This window comes from Lonchura striata, chromosome Z (assembly GCF_046129695.1).
Source record: "Lonchura striata isolate bLonStr1 chromosome Z, bLonStr1.mat, whole genome shotgun sequence".
In the NCBI taxonomy this organism is placed as follows: Eukaryota; Metazoa; Chordata; class Aves; order Passeriformes; family Estrildidae; genus Lonchura; species Lonchura striata.
Window position 1 is genome coordinate 34,372,516 of NC_134642.1, and position 26,522 is coordinate 34,399,037.

A 26,522-nucleotide genomic window follows, 5' to 3' on the forward strand; every position below is an offset into this window, starting at 1 on the left:
AATACAGCACAAGTTACAAATCTAGCAAGAGAAAACTCTGATTCACACCAGATAGGTATAGCAGGTAGCAATTATCCAAGTTGCACTGGAATTACTGTGCTTATGTCCTGTAGATGGACTGAAGGAAATAGCAGTCAATGTTATCTAATATAATACTAGGAGTGAGAAAATAATCCTTTCTGTGAAAGATTATTTTTCCTTTAACTTGTTAGGGAAGAAGGGAAGAAAGAAGGATTGACTATTTTTATATTGACTTGTATACAATAGTTCTTTCCCAACCTCACCTTGTTTCACAATATTCAAGTAATTAATGCATGTATACCTTGAGAACATAATAATTTGTATAAATAAGGCATGCAATATTTATAAATGCTTTGGAGTGCAGAGGATAGCAGAATGACGAAAACATTTTCCCTTCAAATGAATGTTTTAAAAACCCTTTTGCATTGTTTTGTGTGATAAATTAACAGTTTCATCCAAGTGGTTACTAACCTTGAAAAAATATTGTAACACTAATTCAAGAAAATTTATTAGAAAGGAGAAGCAGTAATAAATATAGAAATTGAATGCTTTTAATTCAATTTGTTTTCATAAAATACACTGGACCTACCTTTTACATCTTCTGCTACCAAAGGGAAAAAAAAAAAGACAAAAGCCTTCAGAAGACATTTTTCTAAACACTAGTTAATTAAACATAATAAAAGGACATTTAATATAAAAATTCACACTGCTATGTTTTTACAGGTTGGGATTTGGAACATGTAATTTTCAGATAAGTATCTATACAGTCTCCTTCTAGATAAAATCAGATGCCATTTAATATGGGAAGCCCTGGATACCTGCTTCAGCCAAAGCTTCACTTCAGAATTTGATGTTATGTAAAAGTAATTTTATAATGTTTTGAGGAAAACACCAAGATTTTTTTTAAATGAAAAGTGAAGTCTTTGGGTATTTCTTGTTGCACATATGAAGGAACATAACTAGAATTTATAGAGTTAATTCTTCTATATAGGATACCTCCCAGTCCTTTTTAATTTTTCAACAGTTTTTAAGGCATAGGCTTTTGTTTTCCCTGATTCTGTAGGGAATGTAATAGAGATGGGTGATAAATGGCTGAAGAATGCATCTGTCTTTGTTGCTGCTTTATTCCTGCACAACGATAGGGTTGTTCAGCCCATATTTGGGCATCATCAGGCAGCATCAAAAGATGGACATGGCCCCATCTCAGCCAGGAGTACCACTGACATCAGAGGCAACCCAAGAGGCTGACTCCAAGGAAAACTGAGGCAGGGAGCCTCTGAAGATCACTGGTCAGTGTAGCAGAGATAGTGGAAAGGCATCTCTGGCTTTTTCCTATGGTATGCCTGCCAGGAAAAGCCAGTTTGAAATGTCAGGAGCCAAAGAATATGTGGGGAAGTGAATGAATGAAACAACAGGGACTGCTCCAGGGGGTAGAGGATGTTGGCTTGTTTTAGGGAAGAACTGTGATTGACAGAGGAGCTTGTATTGAGGTATTTGTTCACGGCTAAGCAAGGACATTTCATTGGTCATTACATGGTGGCATCTGAAAGAATTTAGGAAGTCATTTGACACACACTCAATTTTTGGCAAAGAGATGGAGATGTGCCTTCTCTTTCTACCTGCTTATCTCTTCACTTTGAACATCAGCTTTTATATATGGACAGTACAAGTAAATAATAGAAGAGAATTGAAGTGACGATGATCAATGGAATGTTTACCTGGATTACTATATCACATTACCCAGTTCAGCCAGGCAGGAAGTTTTGGGTTGCATGAGCAGAGAAAAGATAGCATCTGATAATCCCTGCTCCATTAGGTGCAGCTGTAAGGCAGGCAACAGTATTTACTCTTCAAGCAGTGTTGCTAGGAAAATAAAACCTGAAATCTGATATAAAAAGGGAAAAAAGAGATTTAAAACTGATGAACTGTATTGGTCCATTGATTTCAAAACAAAGCTGTAACAGTCAGGGAGTAACTCTGCATGAAAAATGATAGCACAATAAAACCAGCAGTATATCTAACTCAATAAATGAAAATATACTTTTTATTGCTGAAAGAGTGTGGTTTAGATTTGTTTGCAAAATATTTAAAAATCAGGCCCTTGCTCTGCAAAAGTTTATGATTTAAGATAGTGGAGAACAGTATAACCTTGCAAAATAGTGCCAAAACGAGAAATTATTTGGGACAGATATAAACCTTAGCTCTTCCTTGTTTTTATCTCAGCTTTATTTTCTTTCCTAGTTTCTCAGTCTACCAGCACTCCCCAATCCCCATGTCTCTTTCTAAGGTAGTCTCTGCATCTGGCAGACACCATTTGTCCTCTTCTTCCTCAAAACCTTCCACAAAACCAGTCTGTTTTGTGTAGTTTGGAGAAGACAGGGCACTCAGCTGAACCTTGCACTGTGCTTTCCATGGCAGGAAAAGAAAGCTTTCATTTTCCAAACAATTCAGTAATATCACTTAATGTCAAGAAAGTTAGAGCTTCCTGGGGAGGGTCCAGTGATGAAACTGCATAGAATAATGTGAAAAAGGAGAAGAAAGGGTGGGGGGAAAGTGAATAATGAAAGCACTGTGATGTGGCGTATCCGTTAATATTAGGTGTAAGCCTCATGGCGTGTGGCTTTTAAATTTTCGGTGCAGTTCTGAGCAGAGGAGGGATCAATCAGGCAGGCAGAGAAAGTGAGCCATCCCTGTCTGCAGCAGCTGAAGGCAACTTCTCAGTGTGTTAGCCTGGATTTCTGCAACACACCAGGGCTAAAAGCAGAAAATTGCTCAAAACAAAGTTTAACATTAAAACTTACATTATATGCTATTTCTAACATAATCTTCCTGGGTGGCAGAGAGAGCTTCTGTTTTAGCCAACAGTTTGTGCTGTGAAAAACAGAATGAAGTGTCAGCTTATACATGAAGTGGTTGCTGCTTTAAAATTGTTAGGTGACCACCTAATTGTTAAGTAGTTATTATCTATAGTGAGGTTCTTTATGTAATGCTGAAGTTTTAGTGGAAGCAACATTCTGTTTCTGTAGTTCTCAGGAACTGGCATTGCAGAGACCTTTTGAGCTATATTTGAGATATATTTGATTATGACTACTCAAAATTTCACTGTCTGTACAGCTTCAAAATATATTGATTTATTGGGAAGACATTCTGAATTCTTTCAGGTCTTTTTCAGATTCAGTTTAAAAACAAAATACAAATGAAAAGGTTTTTCTTGCCTCAGCACCTCTTTACCAGTGCTTTTCACATAACACAGGTGCAGGTTTCTTTATTGGGGGTGCACTGTTGTTCTCTTTGCAAGGTTTCCCTTGTGGTCTAGATCAACTATCTCTGGAAGAATGAAAAAAGGCCTGGTGATTTTTAATCTATCTATTTCATGCTTTAATTTTTTTTTTTTTAAAAAGGTCCTTTCAAAAACAATTTTTTTTAAAACAAAACCACGCATTTTGCATTGCCTACCAGGAAGAACCTCCCTTGGCAGGTGCCTCTTCAGCTTCAGCAGGCGTCCTGCACTGCAGCCTTTCCATGAGACACTGTTGTCAGTGCTGGTAATGGTGTCTGGGGGACTAGCTTAGGACAAAAGTGAATTATCCATTGGGCCTGAAAAACAGTATTCATGGCAAACTATCATACTCACAGCCAGTGGTACTAGACTGCAAATTGCTTCTCTTTCCCTGGAAATAATGGATCCTTTATTCAACTCTAAGGTAAATTTTGCTAAGATTTCAGATGCTGAGCAGACTGGGCCTAAAATACTTAAGATGGCAAGAAATAAATCTGCACTTCATCAAACATATTTCTTTAAATGGAAGAAATTATGAGGAATCCTTAGGTCTTTAGAATTTTGTAGAATTTTTCAAGAATCCTTTATTAGTCTTTTACTCCTTTCATGGTTTTTCCATAGCATCTTGGAGGTGTTTTGCCCATTCCATCAAAGCACTCTATTTCTCCTTCTTGTTCTGAAAAAAGGTGGAAAAGAAAATAAAGGTATTATTTCACAGAAGCTCCATTCTTTTTCTTTAACAGTTACAGCTCTGTGACTTCATTTCTTAATGAATCCAGATGAATACTGAATAAAATACTTTCCCTAATGTTTCTGCAGAAATTATCAGCACAGAAATACAGTATCAACATTAATTTGAGAGTTAAATTTCCATAGAGATGTGGGAAGCAATCCACTATTACTAAGAACTTTTTGCATTGTTTTGGAGAATAAAAAATAAGACCTGCTCTTTATGTAAGATTTGATGAATTTTGATGATTGAATGGTCAATGCAGTGAATTATGACTTCATAACCAGAACTATTACAGGATTCATGAGTCTATTTCTTTGAAGAAAGTTATAAATTGTCTTAAAATTTGTCCTTTGCAGAATGTTTCATTGCTTTTCCATTCCTGATAGAGCCTGTGGTTCTCATATATACCTCATCTTTATTCTAATTAAAAAATTATCTTTAAGGCATTAAAAATTGAAGGGATTTTTTTTCTGTACCTAGTGAATAAGTTCCATAATTCTGGAATGTAAGAGCATACATCCTGTTGCTCATTCCTCTGGAACGATGAGGTCTATAATGATGGTCTTCTGGAGAGTACAAAAGGTTGCTTGGAATTTTACTTTCCTGCCATGTCTGTCATTTATCAGAGAAGCCTTCAGGTGCAATAAATTTATTTCTCTAAGGATGTATCTGAAATGTGTATACTTCAAGATTATAAAAAAGTAAGGTAAGAAAAAGAAGATTACAGGTAATTTATAAGAAAGAACGAAACAAAACAGCTGTGAACATGAAGAGCAGTTTGTCAAGACTGCTGCAATTATTGGTGAAGAACACATGAATATGATGTGATACTGTGTGTTAAACTCAGTCTTTTAGATGACATGAGACTTGAACAGTTTGACAAAGTCTTAGATTATCTAAAAAAAAATAAGTTAAAGTCTTCAAGTCTCATTTATATGTGGAAGAGCTCTTTGTGTCATGCTAGAGTATCTAGCTGTATGCTCAAATAAAACATGCAAGATTTCAACTGTGGATATTAAACAATAGCCATAAAGTGAAAAATAGTATTGATGAGGTTACCTGTTCAGAGCAGAGGTTATCTGGTCTCCTTTAAGCTCTTGTGGGTTTTAAAAAATCTCCACTGTCTGACCTTGACTCAGGTGTTTACATGTGAAATGCCTGCAGGGAGGTGGGTGAATTGCAGCCAATGGCCCTGTGCTTTTCTTCCCCATAAGTAGCATCTGCCTGGGATGACCCTTTGTGCTTACCACCACCTTAATTCTATGTAAAAGATTATGCAATTCTTGGAAAAGCAAGGTGAAATGTGATCATCTACACCAATTTTTTTGTTCTTGCAAGGGACAAGAGAACTTTCTGTCTTTATCTTGATTCACATGTAATAGACAAGTAGAAAAGACACTGGGAGATGCCCTTCCCAGCCTAGAAGAGCCATTTCCCCATCATGGGAAGGCCAGTTTTGGGTCTCTGATCAGAGGTCAAGAAAAGTAATACATCCTTTAAAAGAGCAACTTTACTTACTGTAGCATCTCTTTGTTTCTCCCTTTAGCTTTGAACAGGCTTTCCCATGTAAGATAAACTTACTGGCCAGCAAGTTTCTTGACATGGAAGTGAAAAATGTGAAAGTGGGTGCATTAAAAACTAAAGTTCTTTTTGATTAATTGGCATTTTTCACTAATTAATACAAAAGGAACTGGGAAGACATAATTAGGTTTTATCAGAGATAAAATTAACAGGATCAGCAGCTGTATTGTGCCGGTGTTCCTGTCTTGTGTGTGCTGGTGCTGCTAGTAGCATAGTTGTTGGCACAACACCAAGCAGATGTAACAATTACACTGTTAACAAAACTTTCTTTCTTTTTCTTTTCATTGCAACTATTAAACAATAGATACGAAGTTACAAAATTTCAACCTAATTATACATTTTTCTATATTTCTTTTCTAAATTGCTGTTTCAATTTGCTTCTTGAAATAACGGTATTTGCTGTGGGTGAGATGCTCACAACTAGGCATGCCAGTTTCGCTAAAGGCATTGTGGGACACATAGAATTTAGCATTATGCAATATTTTTGTGTGGCAGGATCAGGATCAGCCCATGGCCAGAGGAAACCAGTGCTTCTGATAAGGCAAATATCTCCAAAAAACTTGCACTGGTATGGAAGTAGGTGATTGACAAGTGTGTGTTCAGTGCCCAGGTCCAGATGTCCCCATCGTAGCTGCTCATGCCCAGAACTGAACTGAAGAAGTGACCCAGCAGAGATGAGCTGATCTTTTTTGCTTCCCTAGACTGCTTGTCTGGGGAATAACTCCTTTTGTCTCCTGCTCCTCCCCTCTAGGCACTTATTTTGATATATATTCTTTTTATTGGCCAAGTAAATTCAAAAAAGGGGAAGGGAAAAAAAAGAAAAAGAAAGAAATTCAAGTTGTTTAAAAAGTAAGGAAAATTATTGTACAAGATGACATGATAGGTATTAGATTTCACTTCAAAACTGGTAAGTCTAAGGAGGCCATTACAGCATATCTGATATTTTTAACTAAGTTGTCATCTTTACAGTATCTTTCTCATCAAGAAAGAAAATCATCTTGCCTTAGATTTGTTACAGTTTCACCAAGAGTAGAATGGAGGAGAGATGTTTTTATTCTCATGCCTTGGGGCTTGGATAATTTCATTAAATCAGTCATTGCCTCTATGAAGAGAGGAACTGATCCTGGTTTTTATGTTGCTTCACTCCCCTTTTTAAAGCAGGAAAAAGCAATTTTGTGAAAGATAAAGAGCAGTCTAAGAAAACAAATCCTATTCAGAAATCTCCCAATAACTTAATTAATTTCTCAATTACACTAATTGAAAGGAACAATAATAAGAGATTGTGTATTTTCTGGCAATTGAAAGGAAATGTTTAATTACTGCTTGTAAGTAAAATGACAGTTTAAAGCATTCTTGTAAGCAACAGTACTCTTTGGGGGGTAATTAGTGAAAAATAAATGGTAAACAGATGATAGCTTTTAGGCTAAACAAATCACTCCAGTTCCATCTCATGATAAAGAATTATAAAAATGAACTTAACATTAACATGCCATTCAGTAGGAATACTTAAATTTTATTTTGATCTGTGTTTCATTATAAACTGTTTTTTCTTTAAGTGCAAATATTTGTATGTTAAGTAAAGTAGCAGTAAGGAAAGCAGATTGTAGAAATATCTCTTGAGCCCTAATAAATTCAGCTTTCAGTGACTGTGGGACGCACAGGTGAGCTTATTACTTTGCCACTCTCAAAATAAGATAACCAAATCTTTGACTGCCATGTGTACTGCTTGATGTCTTTTCTGAACACAGATAGATTTCTGTTTATTTAAGAGCCATCTGGGCTCACTCATTTTTGAGTTATCATCACAGATAATCATCCTGTGAGTTAAAGTTAGTGCTAACTTCAGGTCTGACCAAGTAATTGGTTAGAGAGTGTCCTTTGGTGCCTCGGTGGTCAGGTAAAAAATTCAGCTGGCTCATGAATAGCCATTGTATGCCACAGGACCACACATAAACAAGACATGTTTGTGAAATGGAAATAGCTTGTTTTTCCTGTGTGGCTGGGGAAACATGCAAGAGAGGGACAGAAATTGGAGTTTTGTCGCCATTTGAAGCATGGAGATATTTCAACATGCAAAATCTTCCTTTATTTTCCTGATAATACCAGTCAAAGAAAGGATGAAACTGAGTATAAAAAGGATGAACTATACAAACACCAGACTTTGACTGACCCTTCAAGGGGCACAGCAGTGTTTCCTGATTCCTGGTTGAATTTCCATTGGAGAGCAAGAGCCCCTATGGCCAAGTGCCTGAAAACTGGCAAAAGCCCTCTAGCACATATGAAGCAGCAGCCTAAAGAAATTATTTTTAATATTAGGACAGAATGACCAAGTGTACTCCTGTAGAGATGAAAAAAAACTTTTCTGTGGAAGAGAATGAGCACTCCAAGTAGGAAATGCATATTAGCAGCTATTGAAGATCATGCATTTAAATGGCAGGTGAAATTGAACAGACATTGAGCTTAAACACTTTAGGAATATTTACCCAGAATTCTTTCTAGCTTGGGAAGGGGTTCTTGGCCTTTCTCTCCTTTCTGTCCTCCAGTAATATAAAAATCATTCAGATTCTAACCCAAGGGCAGTTGGTCCTTGTGTTTACATGAAGTGAGGTCCTTGTAGTAATAAGGAATCCTTGTTAGTGAGGCAGGGCTTCCTTATGGCAGAAAAGAGATGATCAGTGATTATGCTCTCCACTTTATTCTGGCTTTTGGTAGCTGAGCTCCAGGCCAGAGCCATCAGTACAGCTAATAGAGAGCAGCAGACCCAGTCTATTACTGTGTGGGTTCTCAGCTGCGAGTCAAGGCACACAAACTGGTCTGGACTGTGAGGCTGACAATGGCTGCAGTCAGATAATGGGCTTATTAAATAGCACAGTTTGCAGTGTCAGACAGAGAGAAAGCATGCAACCATCCTGCAGTGGCTACATACCCTGCCCAGATTCACACAGTCAAACACTGGCAGGGCTGGAAATATGGTTGGCCATTTTTTTTGAGCAGGAATACCAGTTTTACCTCATTTACACCACTATGTGTCAGGAGTAATGCTTGTAGCTGATGACATGTTAATGAGTTAAAGAAGAATAAAATAGCAGGTTCTCACAATAAATGTGACAAGAAAAACTGAAAATTTGTTAAGTAGCCATTAATAAATATCAACTATCATTCCTTTCCCATCAATCTACAATGTAATGTATTTTAACATAGAACCCAGTTAGGATGTTAGATTGGAAGTTCCTGCAAATGGAGAAAATGATAGCCTGGTGTCTATGATTATCTAATATTATTAAAATACTTCCTGGGAGAAGCCTCAGGCTTTTGGTTTTTTTCCTAGACATTTTTTTTTACTTATACAGATTAGATTATTTGTTTAGCAAACTGAAGCAATATCATGTGATAATCAGGCATCCAACTGTGCACTCGTTAGGGAGTTGGCACTATTGAGTACTGAGTTGAGATAATTTTAAAAGATTCTAAACAATCTAGTGTCTAATTTTTCAAATGACTGAGTGAAAAAGCAAATAAATTCACTATTTTATATGAGAGAGAAAGATAGCATAGAAAGGGGGATATGTGCCATATGAAATGACACATTCTTTTTGGGGGAATAATGTAATTTTTATGTACCATTTAAATAGTATTGCATAATAGAATAGAATTTAATTGAAGCCATTTATAAAGTGTTTTAGCAAAGTAGGTGATCTTAAAGTGCACATTTTATTTCAAAATAGTATTTTTAAAAGGAAATTATTTCATTCTAGGATCTTTGTACAGTATTTTGCAAATCTTATTCCTGTATTCTTAAAAAAAATACATTTTGCTGAATGATTATTATTAAACTGTGATATTGCTTCTTTTTCATATGGTGAAAACCTGTTCTCCTTTATAATTTTTCAGTAGTCACTCATTGCACTTGAATTTATCCTTCTGGGCAGAAAAAAATTCAACAAATGAAATCTAGATATGATGCTTAAAAATTAACTGCCTGTGAATTTTTGGTCAGATGAAACTTCAGTTTGTTTATTTTAAAAATGTCTTCCTCAATGTAATTTGAGTGAAAAGTCAACACTCAGTTGAATGGCAAATATGTCGTAGACATTACTGTCAATTGCAAACCAGAATATTATTTTTATATGTTTAATATTTCACTAGAAAATGAAGTTTCATGAATATTTATTAGTTTGGGTAATTCCCTGATTGTTCACTTTTGAAGTCCACCATGCATTTGAGTAATTTTGAGAGAGGAATAAAACCTGTCATGCCTTTAATATGGCAAAGCTTCTCCCATTCTGCAATTTGCAAATGTGTGCTCATCGTTCAGTTCAGTCCCTGTCCATACAGCTCATGCTATCTCCAGGCCTGAGCATTAGTGCTGCTTGGGAGGGAGGCAGTTTTTAACAAAAAATTTCCACAAGGCAAAATTTTCTATAAAAACCGTTAACTTTTATACACTCCAAGAAAGTTATTTTTCCATTAAAAATAAACAAATCTACAAACAAACAAACAAAAAGCCGGCAACAAAACTCCAACATGATGTTATTTTATGTTATAACATTTTGCATTTTGTTTTGGGTAGCTTCAATATTATACTGTATTTGGCTATACAGTTGTTGCAAATGCCATTCCTCCTGTTCTATATCACAGGGTCCCTGTTGAACCGCCCCTCTTTTCCTCAAAATTCATCTGTCTGGTAACTCCTGCAGAGAAATGACGGACCTAAATCTCCACGAATATGCAAATTGTTAAACTGAGTATTTATGTGCTTTGAAACAATTTCCTGGGCCTCTTCCCCCACCTTCTCCCCAGTCCTTCTGAAAATCAGAAAGATTTTCTCCCTTTTCTTCACTGGAAAGTAAATAAAAATCTGTAATCAGAAAATAAAACCTTGAGCTCAGCTAAGTGAAGGAAAGAAGTGAGTCAAAGCTCCTCAGTTCCTTCAGTTTGTTTCAAGGCCTTACAGCACAATAGCAGAGACAAAAAGGACTTTGATATCAATAATTTCTGAGATGTAAAGCCAGTGAGCTGTTAGAGGAATTAAAAAGTACTGGAAAATTGTTTTTGAATGTTTTAAACTGTGTTTGTAGAATCAAGCTAGCACTAAAAAGCTATTAGAATACTATAAAAGTATTTAGGCTGCCCATTTTATTGAATGTTTGCTTGAAAACATATTAAGATCAGCTGGTTTTTTAAATGCTCAGTAACTGTCAGTCACCTGAATCATGAGTTTAGTCAGTACTAAAAACTTTTTATGTACATTTATGTATTAGGATGTACAGGATGTTTCTGGGATCTCTTCTGTATAGATACTTGCCATGTAGATCATAACATGTCACCTACACAAAAATGATTTGCTTTAGGTTATACAGGCATTATTATTCTCTCACTAGCAAATCTGGTGAAGGACAGCAATTTTCATTGCTATCATGTGTGCGACTGCCAATATACACCCCAGTTTGATTATTTTGGCCCAATTGTAAGTTTTTGAGATCCAAGCTGGAGTGAGAGGACATAGTCTCAACCTTTCCCAAGGGAGTTTCAGGTTGACTTCAAGAGAAATTTCTTCACAAAAGAGGTGATGAAACATTGGAATGAACTGGTGCCCAAGGAGGTGGTGGAGTCACTGTCTCTGGAGGTGTTTAAGGATGTGGCACTCATTGCCAGGGCGTAGTTGACATTGTGGTGTTCAGTCACAGGTTGGATTTGATGATCCCAGAGGTCTTTTCCAACCTAATTGACTTGTGATTCTGTGGTAGAAAAATATCTAAAGGTATGGTAGACCATTAGGCTTGTGCTAAACAATGATTTAGAAGTTAGAAAGGTTGGCTAGGGTGTATAAAGCTAATTTTACAGAAAGATGAAAATAGAATGAGCTGAGTTTTAAGAGATGAAATAATAGTAATAAGATGAAATTCAGAAACTCAAAATTCAGGGACTCAGGTACTAGTACAAGCTGCTGTTACGAATGGGGAGATGAAGAGCCCAGTAACTGGAAGTGGCAAGGAGAAAATGAGAAATCTGAGTGCTGAAGCTGCTCATAAAATGGCTGAAAACAGCATTTTCAATGTGTCATGGTTTTCCAATAGATGAAAAAGAAATCAGACTGAACTACAAATTGGTGATACTTCCTCTAAAGTATTAGGTGCTGTTCTAGTAATTGCAGTTGGATAAAGATGAACTCAAACTAGAACAGATGAAAAAGAGGGCCAGTTCTGAACAAAACTGTTGTGGTGTGAACAAAAATGCTGTGATCTGAACAAAAGGCAGAATCAACTACTTACATGAGGCTGGGAAGAGACACAATTTCCTATAAACACTCCAGAAAGATATACCAAGAGACAGAATCTTTCTAAACTGCTAGATAATTTTGTACTAACATTAGCTGATTTAAGCTGCATCTGAATATATTTAGACTAAAATTTAGAATAAGATTCAGAGCTATATGTAAGACCACTGAGCTTCTTGAAACAGTATGTTTTTTACTTAGAAAGGCTTAATCTTGATCAAATTCCCCCTCCTATCTTTCTACTCCTTCTCAGTGAGTTAAATCTTCTGCTGTTTTAATTCTGTGTACATTCTTGTTTCATACATGGTATGCAAGTATTTTCAAACCATTTTAAGAGTATGGATGGATTTGTTGCATCTAAATTGTAGGACAGGAATTCCTTGATTCAGTAGAAGGACTTAACAAATGGTCTTTGCTTTCTTTTACATTTGCAATCAGTATATAGGATTTTTTTTTTTCCACATTTCATTGAACTTTTTATTTGCAAAGATATAGCTTTGACTGGCTATAAATCTCAATAAAATGCTATTTATAGTTGCTTAGATTTTTGGGGGAAACTTTCTTAGAAGTGAGGCTCTATTGCCAAGGACAAAATTATTGTATGAAGTGCAAAAGTCCTATTGTTCAAGCTGGACTTTCAACTGATGGTATAGGGGCCAAAGTTCTTTGAAAAACTAGCCAATTATGGAAGTTGTTGAGTGCTGACATTTTGGAAAAATCTGACTTTGGCACTTTTGCTTGAAAAGTATTCAGGTAGTTTAGGTGGGAACAGTTCCAGGCACATGAAGGTAAATAATTTCATGTTTTTTACTTGATATTATTAATGTATTTCAAATATTTATGTCATTTATTGTATCAAGGACAGAATGCTGAGCTGTGAAGATTATTAGGACTCCAAAAAATTTTTCAGCTAAAAAGGTCAACTAGTTAGTTACGAAACTTTTTGAAGAAAGTGATAGGCTCAACATATATACTAAAATATCTTGTGAAAGATCAACGTTACGGTTCTGTTCTGTTTGTTCCACTGGGGTTTTTTTCTGTATTGTGATTTAACATTATATTAATGTTACAATATTTTCCCTGTGTCAGTTGCAAGTTGTTATGCACAGTATGTCCTTCCTCTCCTTTGCCTTTTTCCATACCTATTTTTTTAAGGATAACTGTACTTTCCTAAGCCATTCTATCATGGACCCCATATAACTGATGTCATACTCTTCACCTTTTGCTGGAGGAGCCCAGTAGCAGAATTTTGCTACATACAAAGAACCCATGAATAAAATTATATCTGAAACAGCAAGATTCAAATATTACTGTGTGGTGTTTTGCATTAAAATCTGTGGAATGTTACTTTGAAACTTTGAAATCCACTTAGCTGTTTCTATTTCAGCAATTTTGTAGCATATACGGGCATTTTCATTTCAGTGATGAATAAAAACCTGTATAAAGTTATGAAACTATGGCAGTGCAATATATAAATCACATTAATATACACACTCATTTTAGGACAAACAATCCAATATTCATTAAAAAAAAACAACATAGTTGTTGAGTGGTCTGCTATATAGTACTTACTCCATTCAATGATATTGAGAAGACCAGGAATACATATTTTTAACAGTTATGGGACATCCCTTTAGATGTGCATACATTCCTTACTAAATAGTCCTTCCTGGAAAATCAAGTGCTACCTGCAGGAGCAAGGACGGAAAGGCAATTAGAAATTAAAAAACAGGGGCTTAGGGGCTTAGGAGAGTCTTTTGTGTTTGAATGTAGCCTGGCACTTTTCATATGACGTACAAAAAGCCAGAAATAGAAGGAAAAAAAAAAAAAAAAAAGGAAGTAAATCTTGAGAGGGCTTATTGTGGTTCTGAAAGTTTTTTTTACACAAATACTATAAATAAATGAAGGTGGTTTTTATGAATGGATTAAGACATCTATTTTCAGAATAAACAAAGCAAACAAGGAAAAAAAAACAACCAAAAAAAGTAGGAAAAGTCCCACCCCAAAACAAAAAAGCATGCAAATCAAAATTTTGAGTCTAGAGGGGAAAAGATAGAGGATGTAGTGTAATGAGAAGAGTTTTTCTCACATATAAAAATGCTGGTTCAAATATGGGTAGATCAGGATTGGTTACAGACATTTTAAATAAGATTAAAAGATCATTTTTTAACAAAATTTAACTTTACTGACAGTTTTTTCCACTTCATATCTAAAATTATATTTAGAAAAATCAAGAAGCTATTGAATTATCATATTTCTAAGGGATTTAAAACACTAATGAAAATTTTAAAATCTTTTTTACATCTTTTAACTTTTCCAGAAGATATTTCAGTTTTCTTAAAACCATTTGCATTTTTGCAATACATAAAAACAGCTCTAGGAGTAAAGCCCAGTATAACTACATTAAAGTGAAAAATACCATTATTTCTAACCTTTATTGATATCTGTGGTCTGATACTGATATCTGATATCTGTGTCCACAATGAAAATACACTTCAATATTAATTTAGACAAATTCCTGGTTTACTACATAAAATTATCAAGACCATATTAATCCTGCTTTCTCTGTGTCTTCATTTCAGCACATTTTTTTTTACAATTGGGCATGTGACACACCACTGTGGTAACTAATCTGGAATACCCACAGTATTGCCAGTAATATTTAGCAGGCTGACAATGTGAACTTACTTTTCTGAGGAATTGAAAAAGTAATTATTTCTTGTGCTATGTTAATGTAAGATATCAGTTCCTGGACAGCAATGTTAAAAGTTTTGAGGTAACGCTACGTGTGAAGAGAATGTCAAGAAGGGAGTAGTAGAACAGTGAATGATAGAGAAAATGAGCCAAAATCACACACTGAGAATAGCAGGAAATAGATACAGAAAGGGACCTTGATATTATATTAGATGTTTACAAACTTCTGGGAATTGTGGAAAGCCTAAGTTAAAAAACTTCTTCATAGATTTTTAAAGAAAATTATAGTAATATTTATCTGTGCCTATATTCATATATTACTAATTTGAAAACACTTGGAGACACGCCAGTGGTAAGCAGTATATTCCTACTTGGTTCATTTTTTTATTTTTCCCTAAAAGTCTCATGTGTAAGCATAAATCTTGTTAAAGAAAATAGCTTGCTGGTGCAGGAGAAAATCCCCATTCAAATAACAGCACTAATGAAAGGCAGCAGTGGAAATTGCTACCCAAGCAATTTCCTTGTAGCGTGAATTTTCTCTATTTCAAGGTCATTCTGATATAAAAATCTTCTGCAGCTTGCTTGCAATATACATCAGAATGAATGTATTTCTTTTATTAGCAAGGATTATTCATTAGTAGTGTTACTTAAGCACATTTGTGTGTGAATAAGATTGTGTAGAGGGAGCAGCCTCTGTTGTAGGGGTCATAGTTATGATGTCTGATTCTAACCCACTACGTATGTATAAATTTCTTCTTATCAGAAACCAATCACACATCTAAAGGATGTGGGTGAAGAATTGTTAGTGCAGAGGGGCAAAATGCAGGGGTTAAATTACTCTAACATGTTCATCATACATTGTTAAATAGTCCCATGTAAAATTACTTTCCTTGTATTTTTGGAATGTATGTTGTACACATGGCCTCATCTAATCTTTTGCCCCTTTACAAAGCAAAAGCTAATTTCAATTCCAGAAGATAGAAAAGTCTTCAATTATATAAGTTAAAGGATAGGTGCTGCAGTTCACAAAAAGTGCATGTACATAATACGTTTATTGTATTATTATTATAATTGCTTAATTGTTCTAGAGTTGTGCCAATCCTAATTAGGACTTCACTGGCTTTTTTCACTGGAAATAGTTTATATTTCTTAATTAAGTAAGAAATAACTAATAAAAAATAAATAAAGACTGTTTATATCTGCCAAGTTTTAACTCTCAACCTGAGATGGGATTTATCCTTCTCTGCTTCAGTGCCTTATCCTTTTCATCTGAGACAAGGATGGGGGCTCTGAGAGGCAAAAATCTTAGTCTGGTGGATTTGTCCATTTGCACTTTAGACAACTTGTCCATTCTGTGGGTCTTAGATTATTATGTAGTTTAGTACACTACAACTATGAGCATGCTGATGCTAATCCGGGACATCATTTTCTGAAAATTATACTATTCAAAATAGCTTCTGGAAAAGGGAAGCAAAAACAAAACAAAACAAAACAAAACAAAAACAAATCCCCAGAATATAGGACAGATAACTAGTTAAAAACAAATAAACAAACAAACAAAACCAAAACAGAAGTGCAGTGTAAATGAAGTGAGCTCATCTTAGTCTCTGGGATCCTGGTATCTTCACGATTTTCTTCTTCCTGATTCCACACCTATTTTTCTAGTTTACCTCTCTCTTCTGTTCATCCCTCATGAGGAATGTTTTCTATTTAATTATCACCACAGGTTTTAACTTTATAAACATACACAACATTAATATGTTGCTTAGCAATACAGCATAGCCAGTTTCTAAAATTTCACAACTTCAGCTCTCCGTGAATGCAGTGCTACAGACTAAACATTGTGTACAGGTTTCCTGTCTACTGCATGAGCTAAAAATTGTGTTGTATTTTTGCAGCTCCTGTATGGCTGGGAATTTAGGAGACATATGAGAAGTATGAGTGTTTGGCTTCTAACACTTATGTATTCGTGTGGATATTAGCATTGCTGCTAAAGGTAGTTTCTGTAATTTATAGATATGCTGTCATATGAGTAATATTACATTAATTCATATTTCTGTGAGGGTTTTCGGATATGTGAAAAAACTGTTATCTTTATAGAATATGTAGAGCTTAAGTGGACATTCAGGTGAGTGAATTTGTATTTTGTAGGTACTTTTAGATAGAAAAAATTTAAGGCTTTTTTCTAATTCTCCTTTTTTTTTTTTTTTTTTTTTATCCTAACAGTACAAACAAGTGGAACAGTACATGTCATTTCACAAGTTACCTGCTGAAATGCGCCAGAAGATCCATGATTACTATGAGCATCGCTACCAAGGCAAGATCTTTGATGAAGAAAATATTTTGAATGAGCTCAATGATCCTCTCAGGGAGGTAAGATTAAAATATTTGAATAGCTCTTCATGCTAGGAAAAAATTTCTTGTCTTTGCTGTTCCTGTGTTGAAATGCTCTTTACCTTCTATAACATTTCATCTTCTTTACCATAGTCAATGGATGACCAGGATAACTAAATTTATACTAAGCTGACACAAAGAAATGAGATCTACACTTTATTCAGGAATCTGTCAATCACTGCCACACAAGGATGTCAAAGGATAAAATCCTGCAAAGACTAAAACCACACCCTATTGTTTACTGAAATTCCCATTTTTCTTCCACTTTTTAAAACAGAGATCAGATGGACTAAAATAATTTTAGGTGAAATCCTTACTCTACTCCCCCTACTTGTTAGCCATACATCCATACAGATAAAACTACTGAAAGTCACCACAAAGTGACTTTGCTTCATTTTCTAAAATAGCATTGTTGGTAAAGGTGGTTTTAACTTGAGATGATGAAGCTGGAATATTATATATACAAGCCATTAAAAAAATCTCTTTTGTTGAAACTGTAGTCTTTATTCCAGTTTTAGGGCTTATGCTTTGCTATGTTATCTGATGTGTGGAAGCAGTTGGAATTTTCTTTAGTGATGTGGGACAAGGTAGCATCTTGTGGTAGCAGAAGTAGCTGCTTAATGGGAATATATATCAGACAGTCTTCTGTTGGGCTGTGCTCATGCCTGACCTCCTCAAGGATGTTGGCTGATATCTGCTACTGAAAGAAGAGGGGAAAAAACCCAGAGAAGAAGCAAGTTGAAAAACTCAGAGGGAAGAGAGCATAAACAGGGAAAAGAGAAAGGAAACAAGAAAAATAAGGGTGGAACAGTCTGGTATGTGATGAAATCTGTGTAGTTTTCAGTGCTACCAAGTAATGCCTTGTAATAGCTTCTGCTTTTGGAGGAGTGGTGCTGATTATACATCCTTACATATGTACATATATATGGCTGTGTGTAATGTATATATAACATCCAACAGAGCACATCATGACACCTGTACTTTTGGAAAGGTAGATGAAGGTTGGTCAGGGTTTTCTTCAGGTTTTGAGGGAAAAAGGGAGAACAGAGGTCTGTAGTGGATTTTCTGTACTACTGAATGCTGCACTTTGCTGGGAGGAGAAAACATGTCATACAGTCCATTGCCAAAATCAATCAAGTTCCATATTTAAAATAGTCATAAAGAAACAAAGCCTTGCCAAGCCACAGTTTATTCATATCTCTGTTCTGAAAGTTTGTAGTAGTCCCTCCTACAAACTGCCAAGTGGTAATAGTGAGTGCTGCCCAAACTTGCTGGTCTTTGCTAGATGCTTGAAGTCAAAATCAGACCAAATCATGATTGTTCTATCAATTTAATAGCCCGTGACTAAGTTCCAGATCCTGAACCTACTTAATTCCCTCACATAGTTGTTATCTGAGGTCTTCCTTTGTATTTAGAGTTTGTGTTTTGGAATGCAGGTAGAGGGCCCTAGCTTCTGCATTGCTACTGCCTGTGGCTCCCCTCAGAAGCTTTTGAAATGCCAAGAGGAGAATGTACTACAAGAATCTGCTTTGTGGGACAGGAAAAGTGTGGGAACTATCCCTAGACTACTGTGAGAGTAAAAACATGAATCTTAGCCAGTATGGAGCCTGTGTTTTGTTAAGAGAACAGAAGCATGTACGTACACTGACAGCAGAAACAGTTTCATCTGTTTCCACTTCTAAGGAAAGCATTTCTCCAAAAGTAAAGCCTGGTACCCTTCCATTGCAAAATACTACTTTTACTCACAGCAAGTTACAGTTGTGGCACCCCTAATTACTTGTGTTTTCAGTTTTTCTTGCCTTCCTTTTTGTTTCCTTCCTTCCACTCTCCCTCCTCTAGCCCTGTCCCCTTCCCCTCCTTTTTATCTAACAGCTTAGAAACAGAAAGGCAAATGTGGTCAACCATAAAAAACAAAAAGCACTTCTGGTGAGAGATCAAGCATGTAAAATTTCAAAAATTAATGAGCTCCTAAAAACATGAAAGAATAATAGAATTTCATGGAAGGAATGGCTTCTGATTTTGCTATGGTTATGCTGTACTCAGCAGGTCTTCTTTGTTCTCTCTATTGTACAACAAAAAATTAGCTACAATCAGGTTGCACATTGCCCTGCTGATAACACAGTAGAGTTCCAGAGAAAGGTCAAAAAGAGAAAAGAGAAAAAATAATAACTGGCCACTGGAAGTGCTAGAATGGGTTTCTTAATGAATCTGTCCAAATTTTCATGGCAGCTTATTAACTGTGGCCTGAAAACATCACTTAGGTATTTTGCTTAGTTAATAATTTCAGATTCTGTTTTAGCTACCACTTCAGTATGTGCAGCTTAGTAGTGCAGGTGGTATCTTTTTGATGAAAATAATGGATAATAAACTGGAGGCTTTTAAAGGTGGAACATAGTTGTTCATATATTGGATGGGCTTTACCGTCTTACATGCCATTAACTGCACAAGGCTATAATAGGTAATAGTACCAAATACCCTGGCTGCATCATTGAAAGCATCATTGAAAAATAAATATTTAGTGCATTTCTTAAGTTTTTAATTAATCCTACATTTGATTATACTTGGAATTTAGAGTAAACATTTTATATATATATATATATAAAAGTATGTCTCCACAGGACATACTTCTTTTGATGAAAGTAGCTTCTGGTGAAGATATTAAGCTGAAACCTTTATCTCCTCACTTGGAGTAAGCAGATCAAAAGAAACCATACTAATACTAACTGCTGAGTAATTATAGCATCATGAAATGTTATGAAAAAAATTGCAGGGTTTTCTCTACTTCTTGTTTTTATCCATTCAAATCTACTGTATAGGCTGAAATTCTCCATAGCTATGCTTTCTTTAAGAGTGATGACCTTCTTTTTGGTCCATGTTTCAAAATTTTGGGTTTTTTTTAACAAGAAAGTAATTATGCTTGATATAAATATGACCATTCAACCACTAAAAATAGCTAAAGTACTAATAGAATAATAGAATAATAGAATTAGCAACAAAAATCTGGTGAAAAAATATTTCTTACATGATAAGTACTAGTAATAAACCTGTATATGCTTATAGAATCATAGAATCATAGCATATGCTGAGTTGGAAGGGTCTCATTGAGTCCAACCCCTGGCCCTGCACAGCACCATCCCCAGGAGTCACACCCTGTGCCTGAGAGCATTGTCCAAACACTTCTTGAGCTCTGTCAGGCTGGTGCTGCGACTGCTGCCCTGGGGAGCTGCTCCAGTGCCCAACCACCCTCTGGGTGAAAAACTTTTTTCAGATGTCCAACTTAAACCTTCCCTGATTCAGCTTCAGGCCATTCCCATGGGTCCTGTCACTGTCACCACAGAGCAGAGATCAGTGCCTGCTCTTCCTTTTCCCCTCACAGGGAAGTCGTAACTGCAGTGAGGTGTCCCCTCAGTGTCCTCCACTTGGAACAGACCAAGTGACCTTAGCCACTCCTATTCAGCTTCCCTTCAAGGTCCTTCTCTGTCCTTGTTACCCTCCTCTAATAGTGCAATGTCTTTTTTATACTCTCACCCAAAACAGCGCGCAGGACTCAAGGTGAGGTCACACCAGTGCAGAGCAGGACAATAATCTGCCTTGATAGCAGAAGTTAAGATATTCTTTGTAAAAGAGGATGGATGTTAATTTTAATGAGCTTCTGAACATTATGTATAGAATATTCATAGTAGACTGAATGATTAAAATAATGAAAATCTGAGAAAAGATTTGATGCATGTGTGTGAGTGCCTAGCTTGATTGGATAGCAGAAATAGAGTCATGGTTATTGTAAGGAATTAACTAAGACTTCATAAAAAAAAGGGTAAAAGGAATCCTGAACCTTTTTAAACTGTACAAGGCTCTGTCTATGTGCTTAAAGTTGAGTAACGCAAGTGGTGGCTGACCTGTATACTTCAAGGATCATCTAGTATTAACAAAGAGATTGCATTTGATGATTGGGAACTAAAGCTACATTTATAAGACTGAAAAGCTCTATATTCTCCCCTGTTTTGTTAATTGCACAATTTGGGTTTATTATTCCACTAGGAATGCAATTAATTGAATACACTCAGCTCCACAACTCCAACTGAATTAACCACAAATTGCAACATGTTATGCTTGTAAGGACACATGCTCTCTGACAAAAATAAAGGCTAAGGGTCTCCTTTCATTAAATTCAGAAATGTCACTTTCCACAGACACACTTATCTGATAATAAGTGTCCAGTCTTCTCAAGAACAGGATAATCAAGAGACTCCTGGCAGTTACAATTTTGGTAGAGATGAAATTTTGTTAGATGCCATGCAGTGTTGGATTCATCCAACCTATCTGTCTCTCCATAAAAGTTCTGCAACAAGTCTAAGATAATAATCAGGCTCTCTCTGCACACACCACCCACACACACATGCTCTCATGGTAAAGAAAACCTAGCTGACTAGCTTGGAAAAAAGACTGCATTTTCTAACAGAAATAAATTTCTAACAAAATAAATTCGTTCTTTAATAGCATTTGCAATTAACTGTCTCTCTTCCTCATTTTTTGAGGTAGTGGTTAGAAACAATTAGCATGTTGTCCTTGTATAAATATCATTTCTAGCTCTTCAGCAGGCAGAGCTATTAAACTTAACATTTTTTAACTTGTAATTCTTACCACCTACAAGGCTTGAACACCCTTTGGCCTCAGAAGGCCTTAATCCCAAAAAGTGGTCTTCATAACTGCCATGACATGAAATGGAGACACTACAGACAAGAAGTTAAAAAAACAAACAGAGCGAAAGCCACATGCACCTGAGAAATGCATTCCAAAGGAACACCTGAATTATAAAAGTACATATTCATTGCTAGTTCCATCTTGTAACTGAGTATAAGTCAAAGTGACTCAGCTCTGGCCCTTATTTAAGCCATCAGTCTCGCCAGAAGTGGCTGTGGGTGCATGCCCATGAAAGAGCAAGAACAAGGAAAGTATGGTGTGTCCCTTAATGACTCTCCTAGAACCACAGCATTTTCAGGTGGAGGGGAACTCTGAGACTGATGTGATTTGAGTCCTTAAAACACATCTCTTGCAATTACTTATTTGCATTCTTTATTCAAAGTACTCTCTGTAACTACACCATCCTTTGTCAAAGAGCATAGATCTCATGCCTGCATAAGAAACCACTACCTTATTTTGGGATTGAATACAGCTCCGAATGTTTTTTGGTTTTGATGGCCATTAATTCTTGTTGCAAAAATTATATAGTACAGTCAATTTTTACTGGCTCTTTGCATGCCAGTCACGATTTTATAGGTATAGGATAACATCCTTAAACTGTATTTTTTTAATGTTAATTCTTTCTTGCATAGAAGCTGGATCATTCTTCTTACCATTTGAATTTTTTTTTCCCTGGATCTCCTATAATTTTTTAGAGGTGAAAGTACCAGGTCTGCAGCAAGAATAATGATGCTATAATCATGCAAATAATTCCTAATGTTGATTTGCTTTTTAATCACTATCAAGCATTGAGTTTACTTTTTCTTTTAAATTGTAATGGTAAAAATTAACTGGAAGTGGTAATGAATACATTATTTCATGTATTTATTTAGGTGTATCACTTAATATTGCTCCCCACCAGTAACTTCCAACCAGAGCATAAGAAGCTTCTTAAATTATTTTTTTAACAAGCTTTTCACCTTTACATGGTGCTGTTTCTGGAACTGGGCAGATCTTTGTGACATCCTTGACCTTTGTTGTTCCCATAGGGATAGTGAATGTTGGTACATTGTGGTACCTATGACAGCCAAATGAGTCAGTTGTAAGGTTCCGAGAAGCCTCTCAGTGATGCATGAGGAGTGGCATTCTGTGACAATTCTTGTAAGAAAACTACTCTCACAATAAAGTGAAGAAAAGCTTCCATTACTGGATTTATAATTTATATTGTATCTGAGTGAAAATTGGACCCAAACCAGATGATTTGGTACTTGTAAACAAACTAGGTATTTTTCTTGAGAAGTATTTTGTGTGTTTAAAGTCAGTTTTAAAATTAGCCATTTGGTAACCTTTGTGTTCTTTCTTAATTGCTGTCCTTCTCCTTTTCCCTATAAAAATTTATCTCCTTTTTAAATATCTTTCTTTTTATTTAGTACTTCTCTTTAGAAATCACTAAGCCATATATTCTTACTTAGACTATACAATAGTCATGTGCACAAAAGATGAAGCTTCTCCAGAGTAATGCTATAAGGCCAAAATGGGGTGTGATTAGATTACAGAATGCTTTGATCCTTTTTAGTAGTGTAGTCCTTATGATTATGGGCTATGGACTTTCAAACATTAAAATAATGGTAGAAAATCTTGTTGTGTTTTTTTTTTTTTTTTTAATTAAAACACAATAAAGTATCATTGAAGTATTTGTATTTGGAGAATTGGATTCCATAACAATTTACGTCCATAAATTTATCTCATAAAAGACAAGTAACTAGTTCATGGCAAACCACTGTACTTTTCTGCATTTTAGTATGCAGTGATCCTTAATATGAAGCTTAAAGAGAGGAACTAAGAAAAATGTATCCTCATTATAGATGTAGTCACATTGGAAGCCAAGTAGGTATCTCCTTATCTTTAACTAGTGATTAAAGGGTTTTTTCTTTGTTTCTTTGTTTCTTTGTTTTTCTCAGAGGCAGAGATAAAGCATAACTGTAGTTCACATTCTGGATTACTGAATCATGAGTAAATTATGCAGCATGTCAGTCTTGCGGAACAAATGCTGATATACCACAGCATGATTTATTTGGCTAATGCCGAAAAAGAAAATTGGTGGTTTTCAAATATCTGTCTACATTGTGTCTAAATTACAGTCCGAGTATACAAGACTGAAAGAAAAGTTCTTAGAAGGAATTGTAATGAAGTTTCTGAAATTGAATATAGTAGCAAATGGCCATTTTAATGGAAATGGGAAATGGGCAGACAATCACCAGGTGATTGGATTATTGTGTTTTAAGATGATTTTCCTCCACAGGTGTGACATGGTAACAAATGATGTGCACACTCAAGGCTGGTTTCCTGGGACCTAAGACAATGTGGTTTGATTTGAGGAGCTCTGGGGAGTGTTTGCCCTTTGATGTATGCACATTCACAGTGTATATGCTGTGGCAAAATCATCAACCACTTCCATTGCTGTTCCACATGCTCAGGAAACTTTGATCACAGTCCTATCTGTGCTTGACATGCTTTATTAGCAAATCCATCCTGAGCTGAGACATGCTTTGACAAGTCCCAGATATAACTGCTTCTGATAGTACAGATAATAATACACCAGTACTTCTCAGTAGTTATTATTTTGACTAGTTTATGTTACTGCACATACAAGATTCCTTTGTTGTAATTGTTTAATAAATATTTCAGACATGACAGTTCTTTCATGAGCTCTGCAAATATACTAATCCAAATAAATGACCAATTCTTAGTGCAGTAGTTGTCTTTCATATAAAGCAAGGCAAATTTTTGATAAAAGTTTCAAACTATTTAGATGCAAACGAGATGCTGTGAGAGATAAAATCCTATTACAGAAAAGTAAATCCAGTCTGTGCTTGCTCCTGTTGGAAGTGCTATTCAGGCATCTGAAGACCAGATTCAGAAAAGCTTTTGTGGGCACCAAATCCAGGGCAATGAGAGAATAGCAGCTGTCCTGCAAAGACTAAATTCACCCACTGCCTTGTTCTGCCCAAGATCGTGCTTCCAAGTGTCTGTCATGTCTCAGTTTTTAACAGGCCAAAGAATTGCTCAGCTGAGGTGGTGCTTGGGGCAGTGGATGGAAAGAGTCAAGCACTTCCTTTAAATCTCCATGTAGTTTCTGGTGAAAGCCAAGAGAAGTTTCTATAAATTGGTGCCTACCACAACATGTTCATTTCTATCAGATCTAAACATGCTATTGCAATCAGAGATAGCATTGCTGATTTTTAGGAGATTCAAAATAATAATAGTAATGTATTTCAGATAGCTCCTGAGTTAGTTCTTTTTATGTAAACACATTCTTTTAATACCATGCTTGCTTTGGCTTGATAGGTGTCCTTTTTGGTAGGATGTGGAAAATTTTGGTTTATTTAGCTAAAACCTAATGATCTTTGGCCCTAATCCCTGAATTGTGACTATATCCATTACAGTAAAAGAGCAGAATTTAAAATTTGTTCCTCTGAACTCTTTAGATAATAACTGAAGATAAATAAAAAATAAGTAAATTAAAATGATTGATGCAGAGCTGGAAATTACATTGTTTCTCTTAAGTCAAGATTAGGAGATGCAGGATCTGGCACCCTTGTACTCCACGGTTCTCTATCTCTTCTTCATTGACTTCTGCAATAAAAAGTCATAGTGTTCTATAATGAAAGCATGGGAAGGGAAAGGGGGAGAGCAGAGGGCAGGATGCAGCCAGCACTCCAGTAGAAAACATATTTCAAAAAAGACAGGGACGCACAGTATAGACATGCTCACATGTCTGTAAATCCCATTAATGGAGGTGGGTGAAAGTGAATATATTTTCTTTGACTTTTCATTGTGGAATTTAAATTCAGAAAGCAGGCTAAAGGCTTTTGAAGCACATTTGTTTGGAACCAGTAAAAATGCTGTGGGGGGCATGTAATACGAAAGGTACTGTGTTGAGGGGGCACCCTTTTAATGTGCCACTGTCCATGAAAGTCACCACAAATAAAGATTAGAGTGACTCACCTCCAGCAAGAGGAAATAAATACACCATGAACTGTTTGATGCAGAAGCAAATGCATGTGCCTATTTTTATGCACTCAGTTGCACATTATGGTAGTAACAGCATACAGAAGGACAGCACTTCCCATGCATAAATCTGTAGCTGCTTTTAAAAGCATGTGATCTCAAAGGCAAAGACAAGGAGAGCAAAAAACAACAGAGCACCAGATCTGTTCTGAAGGCACATTTATGAAATTAATTTCCTGTTGATACGCCAATTATTTAGGAAGGTTAACCTAGTTAAACCTGTGGGAAATAATCCAAGTTAAATTTTGTACCTCAAGGTAATGCTAAATCATTGTTTTACTTCCATCCTAGTGCTACTTGAGCAAACTAATTGTACATTACTTTGAAAGCTACACAAAATTCTGCCTAATCTGTACTTTAGTATTGTAATTGTTATTTAGAAGATGCTATAAGCAAATTATTAAAATATTTTTGCCAGTATTTTTACTGTGGGTAAGTCAAATTTGAAATACTGAAATTTTTTTGGTATGTGAAAAATTTGGAATCTCCTTTGCAGGTCTGAAAAAATCTTTTCAAAATCTAATCTCGTTTGATGAATATTTTTTATGTAAGGGATTAAATGCAAATGGAATTAAAATTTTCAAAATTATTACAAATAGACAGATAATGAAATATAACATAGATATGGATGCACAAGGTGTTGAATTACACTTGTTTCATTTAAAGATAAGTGTCTAACGCTGAAAGAACTTAATAGATACTTCTAGTGATTAATGAGAGTCTCAGAGATGAGTGAAACTAAAAGCTGGAGCAAAATGTGGTGTCTGACACTTTGAGTACAGGTACAGACT

The 26,522-nt window shown here is 35.7% G+C and overlaps 1 protein-coding gene across 1 annotated transcript in view; it reads left to right on the top strand.

Moving 5' to 3' along the window:
• The window catches only part of HCN1 (hyperpolarization activated cyclic nucleotide gated potassium channel 1), a 191,503-nt gene that overhangs the window by 131,840 nt on the left and 33,141 nt on the right, over positions 1–26,522 (top strand). Inside the window, exon 5 of the mRNA XM_021553855.3 lies at positions 16,813–16,959. Coding sequence (XP_021409530.1) covers positions 16,813–16,959 — 147 coding nt within the window. The remainder of the gene's footprint in view (positions 1–16,812; positions 16,960–26,522) is intronic.